The sequence below is a fragment of the Electrophorus electricus genome, chromosome 7 (genome assembly GCF_041902795.1).
Source record: "Electrophorus electricus isolate QZ-2024a chromosome 7, ASM4190279v1, whole genome shotgun sequence".
Classification (NCBI taxonomy): Eukaryota; Metazoa; Chordata; class Actinopteri; order Gymnotiformes; family Gymnotidae; genus Electrophorus; species Electrophorus electricus.
Genome location: NC_137503.1, coordinates 8,551,272 through 8,559,216, shown reverse-complemented (window position 1 = coordinate 8,559,216; position 7,945 = coordinate 8,551,272). Strand labels below are relative to the sequence as shown.

The 7,945-nt window shown below is 40.9% G+C and overlaps 1 protein-coding gene across 4 annotated transcripts; it reads left to right on the top strand.

Moving 5' to 3' along the window:
* The first annotated feature begins 954 nt into the window (after window positions 1–954).
* ttll3 (tubulin tyrosine ligase-like family, member 3) lies at window positions 955–7,480 on the top strand. 4 transcript variants are annotated; one of them, XM_027007895.3, is made up of 13 exons: window positions 955–1,084; window positions 1,577–1,630; window positions 1,735–1,838; window positions 2,955–3,123; window positions 3,427–3,488; window positions 3,662–3,790; window positions 3,898–4,012; window positions 4,105–4,218; window positions 4,301–4,493; window positions 4,648–4,796; window positions 5,003–5,246; window positions 5,441–5,876; window positions 6,060–7,477. In XM_027007895.3, the coding sequence occupies exons 2-13, from the start codon at window positions 1,579–1,581 to the stop codon at window positions 6,702–6,704; spliced, it is 2,412 nt and encodes an 803-aa protein (XP_026863696.2). In that variant the 5' UTR covers window positions 955–1,084; window positions 1,577–1,578; the 3' UTR covers window positions 6,705–7,477. The 4 variants fall into 4 exon arrangements, with proteins under 4 accessions (XP_026863696.2, XP_081573656.1, XP_081573658.1 ...); XM_081717530.1 differs by having other exon boundaries at window positions 967–1,084; window positions 1,536–1,630; window positions 6,060–7,480; XM_081717532.1 differs by having other exon boundaries at window positions 982–1,084; window positions 2,950–3,123; window positions 6,060–7,478.
* The last annotated feature ends 465 nt before the right edge of the window (window positions 7,481–7,945 follow it).

Genomic DNA, 7,945 nt, shown 5'->3' with positions numbered 1-7,945 from the left:
GATAAGTCAGCATCAAAGTAATTCTGGTTGTCTTAACAGTAGATCATTTATATGTCAGTAAATCTATTCTCTCAACAGGTCAAACACGATCAAAAGCATAATCTATAATGTCCTTAGAAAATGCACAGTTATAAATATTCACATATTCCTACACTTTTCTGGAGGAAGTTTTTCACACTTTCCCTGAAAATGTGTTTTCAGTCTTAATAGCTATGAATAAGGGATGGAGGTTTTACAGACCTTGGAATGGGAAAAGTTGAACTACAAATAAAAATGAGTCATTGGGTTTATAATAGATGGTGGTATTTAAACCAGAATGTTTAGACGTAATTGAAACAAAAAGGTTTCCTCATGCAGGATGTCATATATTCCATGCATATTCCAGAGGTGGCTGGAACTCGCAGAAAGAAGAAATCAACAGAGTTCTTCAAATGTGCATGTAGCAATAACAAAAATGTCATGAAAGTATCTCGGTATTGTTAAGGTTACAAGTCATAGAGGTTTGCATAGAATGATCCCATTTCAATACCCATACTAACTCCTTAGCTGTGAGTAGTAGTAGTAGTAGTAGTAGTAGTATTGTGTGTGTGTGTGTGTGTGTGTGTGTGTGTGTGTGTGTGTGTGTGTGTGTGTGTGTGTGTGTGTGTCATGGGTATTTCTTAATATTCACTCTAACTGAGTGAATTAGATATATAATGAATTAGATATATATCTTGAATTAGATATATAATGCATATAAGATAATACTGGACCAAGAGAAGCGTTAAACGATAAAGACGTAGTCGCGTGAAGTTGGCGGAAAAGCGAAAAGCGTTTTCATTTACCAAAGCCAGCGATTTACAATTTAATGTGTTGTCATCATACAAGGGAAATTACTTCTGATTTCGTGGCTGTATCTTGGCGTCCCGTTCCCAGGAAACCGTTGTTATGGGTACCGTCAACAGCGTCGTGAAAAGTAAAGTGTTCAAGGTGTAGACGGAACGTCCACCCTGAAAACAGACTGGACGTTGCGGCATGCATCGGTAATTTAACCGAATAGGAGCGTGCTGCTGAACTGCAGACGGTGGATGTAGTAGGAATCAAAGTAAGTTTACTTACAAATCTGAAAATATATACTTCATATCGCCTTCAGGACACCATAATGTCTGCTATAGACGTTTTAAAAAATATATTTTTTGTATAAAGGACAAGACATATCAAATGCAGTGACTGGGATCATTGGCAACTTCATTTGGCAGAGCTTTGTCAGATTGGTATGATAACTGTTGGGACCAGGGCCAACTAGAATCTCCATGTCTTTTGTAATTACAAATAGAGGGTACGGCATAAGAATCCTGCAGTTATGAAGCAAAACCTGCATCCAGACATCTATGTCTAATTACCATGTTTCATAGCTGCTATTGTTTTGGTGTGGGTGTCAGGACTGCATAAGTATGGGAATTTTTGTTTGTTTGTTTGTTGTTGTAATATATCCAATTCTCTGATCTCTGGGGCTGCAATTTTCTTTCCTTTTTATCTTTCATTATCCAACTAAGATAAGTTTAACCTGATAAAGAAAACATGATCATTTCTTCAGAAATGAAGGTTGATGGGGATGTCAAGAGTGACCTTCAGAAGCAGCATATGCCAGGTGCACACACACCTGAAAGCATGCATGTGCACAGCCACATACAGATGGTTTATCTTATTGAACTGAAAATGATTTGTGTGTGTGTGTCTGTGTATGCGAGACAGTGGCCCCTCTGGAGGGCAGGATACGATGCAGTCGTGTAACTCTCCCTGTAATAAACTTGGACAGACTGAGGATGGCCAAGGCTCTGGTGGACAGGGCTGTAAAGGTCAGTGCATGCTGTGTGATATTTTTGTGCTCTCATAGATGGGGTGATGAGGGTTATAGAGGGTATAGATGTGATGTCACTGTTAGTAGGAGTCACTGTGGTTGAGTGGCAGAAAGACTGAGTGGCAAAGTTAGCATTCAGTGGGAATTCTGCAAAAACACAAAAACACCAAAAATGGGAGAGCTGTTGTGTGATTGTACAAATAGATTCAACATGACTTCTGAACTATGTTTTTACAAACTGCAGAAAGCTAAAGAAAAGAAAAAATAGTACTAGCTAGTCAAGTCAAACCCAGTCTAGAAAACCAAGAAACGCATTAAAGTTCATGATGGTTTCTGTGCAGCTACAAAGTAATCCCATCTATCTTACAGTTTTCCAAATAGCAGTTGTAATAAAATACAAATACTTGTACAATGGATATTTGTACAATCAACATACAACCAGACAATCCATTGGTGTCCGTCGTCACTTTAATTTCCACAACAAATCCCTTAAGTACGACCGAGTTTCAAAGCTTTTGCTTAGTGTATTTCCCCCACATCGAAATCAGTTAGCCTACATACAAATGTCAGGAAAACCATTTCCTGGCCACATGTCAATTTTCATTCACCACTGTTTCGTTTGTAATTTGGATAAATCACTGCTGAGTCCAACTGCCTTTAATTTAAGTAGATGTTCATTTGTTTCATTCCTGGTTTCAACATTTCCCCTAATAAATGTAGCCATGTTGCAGAATGTTTTGCCACCATTCCATCTAGGAGCATATTCCAGAGGATGACATCAGTGTATACCCTCTATTATAACCTGCACTGCTGATCAAATTAGAATTAGTATATATATCAAAATTACACTCAAATAATTAGATTTTTTTTTTTTTACAAAAATGAAAGAAAATGAAATTAAGAAAGTTCTTGATGTTAATTTGGCAATCATTTCACAGACAGTCAAGATAATGGGTAATCCAAATACCTTGTCTTACTCCTAGTACCCTTCCCCAGTTACCCTCCACTTACACACTTGTGAGAGTTTACATGATAGCTACTGAGCAAAACTGGCAAAATAATACAGTAATAATCCCCTTCTGCTGCTGTCATTCTGCTGCTGCTGCTAGCACAGGAGAGGAAGGTGTTCTCAGTGCAGGGTCCGTACCCTGTGGTTCGCGCTGCTCTGAAGGCCAGAGGGTGGGTGGAGCGGCGACTTCCACACAACCCACCAAGGGGTCATTGCCATGGAGACCAGGAGGCAGAGGGCATGGAAGAGATTGACAGCAGTGACGATGATGATGGTAACAGATTAGCTGGTTAAGCAGGGATGTCTTTTCATTTTAAGATTGAGAACCTGAGGTCATGGGATGGTGTGTGTGTGTGTGTGTGTGTGTGTGTGTGTGTGTGTGTGTGTGTGTGTGTGTGTGTGTGTGTGTGTGTGTGTGGCAATGTAATCTCAAGCACACTCAGAATAATTGTTATTAAATAATGACACTTTGCAATTCTAGGGCTGACATAACAGGCCAGAAATGAGAGATGGATGAGACTCTCGATCCCTGTAGAGAGTATGTCATCATCATCGTATCCTTTTTGTCTCTTTGCAGGTACAGACAAAGGGCAGGATGAAGACAGGGAAGACAATATTGATGACATGTATGACCTCATGGTGAGCTTTTATGCTGTTAATATCTCAGTAACTTACCAAAGCAATTAACAAAAGTTTTTCCATAGCAACTGTAAAATGTTTTTCTATATTACTCTTCTATAACTTTGTTTGTTTGTTTTTTTGTACTTTTTGTACTTTCTTTTTATCATTACTTTTATAACTTAACCCTGCAGTCTCGACTGGTGCGCAACGAAACCACACATTTCTACTGGACAACCAGGAGGGACACAGTTGACTATCTGTCATTACAAAAAGACCAGATGACTAATCACTATGCCAGGGCAGGGTGCTTCACTACCAAGGTCCTCCTCAAACACGCAAAGATCATTCTAGTCTTAAACTCCCTGCAAACATTCAAATATCTCATTTCATATGTCTTGTCCAAATAGTGCCTGTCTCTTTTTCCCAGGTGGGCTTGTGTATGAGTTTAAGAAATCTGCAGTGGTTTGACTCAACAGATCCTGACACATTCTTCCCACGCTGTTACAGACTGGGGGCAGAGGATGAAAAACATGCTTTTACTGGTCAGCTCCTCTGTTCATTCAGTTCAGAGTCCCACACATAAGACATATTACAGGTCAATTAAAACTATTTCCTTCTACCTTGCACTCTACAGAGGACTTCAGACGTACTGCATGCACAAGCCTCTTACAATTTGTTGCAGAGAGAGCTGAGGGGGGGAGAGGGGAGGACAGAACAGGAGAACTTTATAATGTTAAACAGGCTCAGGGTAAGACACATACACACAAAAACACACACGTACACATATGAACCTATTCACAAACACACATTCTTTTTCTACCTTTATTTAGGTTTTGTTAAGCAGCATAAACTGCAATCCAGTTACAGGGTTGGAGCTGGGTTGATTGACACTGCTCTGCATGTATGTCAGGAATATCTCAATAGCCTAGATCACCGTGACATAGACATCGCTTTGGAAACTCCTCCCACCCTCTCAGATCAACAATGGGAAGACTTTATCCATAGCTACTACTTAGTTATTCAGTAAGTGTAATATAAATATTTATTTGCACTTACTAAATGTTTAAATGACATTTTTATTTTACTTAGCCGTTTTAAACTTTGTATAATCTCCATTTTGGGAGATATGTGATGTGTCATGTATTTCTCTCTCTCTCTCTGCTATCTCCATCTGTAGTGATGGTATGATGCTAGATCAGTGTACTGAGTATGCAGAGCGCTGTAGATCCATGCTAATCCGAATGCAGAAGGTCTGTCCACAGCTAGAGACTGATGGACTCTGTAACATCTGGATTATAAAACCAGGGGCCAAATCACGAGGAAGGGGTGAGACAAGAGTATGTATGTTTAAGTGTGTGTACATTCTTCAACTGCACACACACTTATATTGAGGAGAACAGTATAAGAGCTATGAATGACATCAGTGGAGTGCACATTCTTCTTTTGTTATGTTTTAATTGCTTATTTTGTCTGTGTGTGTGTGTGTGTGTGTGTGTGTGTGTGTGTGTGTGTGTGTGTGTGTGTGTGTGTAGATATAGTCTGTATGAATAGGTTAGATGAGATATTGAATTTAGTAGGTAAGGACCCTTCCCTAGTTAAAGACAGTAAATGGGTAGTGCAGAAGTACTTGGAGCGTCCTCTGCTTGTTCAAGGCACTAAGTTTGATCTGCGACAGTGGTTCCTCGTGACGGACTGGAACCCCCTCACAGTATGGTTCTACCGCGAGTGTTATCTACGCTTCTCCACCCAGCCCTACTCTACATATAGATTGGACAGGTGGGAAAGAGAATACAAGAATTTAGTACAGAGTAACAGAATTTTATGCCTTATCTTAATTAATTTCATCCCTGAACTGGAAAGCTAATTGTTGCATTTGCTCATCAGTACAGAGGCTTAAATATGAATATAAAATTTCAGTACTCTGAATCTGAGCTTTAAACTATATTTGCTCATCTTTTTCTTTCTCTCAGTTCTGTCCATCTCTGCAACAACTCCATCCAGAAACATTTCCAGCCAAGTGTTAATCGTGACCCGTCTCTGCCCACTGAGAACATGTGGTCATGTACGGAATTCCGGTCCTGGATGGCTGCTACAGGTCGTGCTGGACTATGGGAGGATGTGGTGGTGCCTGGCATGAGGCAGGCAGTTGTCCACACGTTGCTGACTGCCCAGGACAGTGTGGAGCCACGCAAAGCCAGCTTCGAGCTCTACGGGGCTGACTTCATCCTGGGGCGCGACCTACATCCCTGGCTGCTGGAGGTCAACGCCAGCCCCACCATGGCCACCTCCACGATCGTCACCACCCGCCTCTGCCCTGCCGTACAGGAGGACACACTGCGTGTGGTACTGGATCGACGTTACGACCGCAGCACCCACACCGGAGGGTTTGTGCTCATATATAAACAGGTACTCACAGGCACACGTGTTTATTTAACCATTTATATGTTTAATTTAGCCAACTAGCAACACAGAAGTTTATTCACAGACTTGTACATAACCGTGTTGAAGAAAGACCTTTACATGTGGAAAAAAATGTACAAATGGCCTAAACAAACTTGTTTTGTATTTTGTATTCTGCAATTTCTCCAGGCACCAGTAGAGGTTCCTCAATACATTGGTATTAATCTTCTGGTGGAGGGGGCTCCGCTTAGACAGCCTCGTGCCCCTCCCTCTAAAACTTTCCTTCAGTCCCGCTACAAGCTGCTACGCAAAGCCAGGCCTGCTCTCTCCACTAGTGGGCATACTTTTGCTAAGGAGGACCAGTCGGAAAAGGCGAAGACGACTCAGTCTCTCGTTCCCTCACCAAAACTAACAGTGGAGCAATCTTTAACTTTTCAGCCAATGTTGGAGAGAAGGCGCCGCAGACTAGCAATGCCCTCATCCTCCTGTCATCTTCCAGAGCTTTCCGAGCATCCTCATCTCCACACTTCACGTGTCCGTCTGCGTATACACAGCGAGCAGGCCTTTGCCTGCGCCCATGGCAGCCACAGGAATGTGCTTTCTGTCAACCGCCTCAGCCCATCACTGGAGATAATCAGTCTGCGGCCCAGATACAGCAGGCCAGCCAATCAGAGGACGCACGCTCTCTCACGCTCCACACATACTGCCCATATCTCTCATCCAGTCCTGCGTATGCATCGCTACCTCTCACTGGTTCACCAGCAAAACATCGACAACTACAGAGAAGCGCCCAAAGACTTGAAGAGTCCAAAAAGACTTGAGCTGAGTGATTAAACAGATTGACTTTTAAATGCCAAATATGAGGTAGGCTTGACTGTGCAGAACAGAATGCATGGACTAAGAGCTGAGAGGAAGGTTTAGTTTGCATCTAAAGTAGGAGTATCAAGGGTGTAAAGCTGCCTTTATTCTCACTGCTTTAGGTGGAAGGTTGGCACCTATGGCAGGTTGTTATTTTTACAGATCAACTTTTAATGGCCCTAATAAGGTGGTTTCTCTAAGGAACTGAGACCACATCCTGGTTGAAGTTTGAATGAGAATGGTGATTGTTCATTTGAAATAATTTCTAGTCTAGAACTGTGGTTTATTTGATTATAGGAAATTGTCCCAGTAATATAGGAGGAGTAGCATCCCTGGTATTGATCAGAGGAATGCTAATAGTACAAGGTTTATAATGCCATGAAATTGACCATGGTGCTCCTGGTTTATTGCTAAAATAAGATTAAGAAGATTATTCTAATTAGTATGTATATTTTATTTTAGATTTTATTTTGGGATTATTGTGGAAGATTTTTTCTTGTATCTATATATATTTAGAATTTTTAAAATTGTTAATGAAATTACTAGGTAAAATGCTTTGCACATTTACCACTATTTGGTGGTCATTATTTCTTGTTTACTGTATAATAAAATGAGGCATTCACATAATGACCACTGGAGGACGCCAGTGCGTATAGGCTTCATTTCTCAGTTCTCTCTCTCTCTCTCTCTCTCTCTCTCTCTCTCTCTCTCTCTCTCTCTCTCTCTCTCTCTCTCTCTCTGTCTGTTGTTGGTTGAGGTTACTGTCACTACAGTAAATGAATGTTGGTGGTTTAGAATAGAATAGCTAATTCAAATGCTCCTCATGTCCTGTTATTCTCCTGCTCACTTTTCTGAGTGAGGAAATAACCAAAATTCTATCTTGTTATTACATGGGCTCTGGACTGCAAACATTGTTACAAATTGTAAGAACTGTAAAATACAGCCTCATATAACACAAAAATATATATATATAAAGATTAAGGAACCCTGTCCAAAACATTCTGTTTCTCTGGAAACAGTGTGTACTTTACTACAGTTTTCTTACTACAATTATGTCTTACTACAGTACACGGCAGTTGCCAACTTGGAATCTTCTTCGGATTTATACATAGCTTTACAAATGTCCAAGTCCAAGCTCCCAGTGAGCAAGCCAAGGGCAACAGTGGCAAGGAAAAACTTCCTAGAGCACGATGAAGAAACCGTGAGAGGAACCAAGA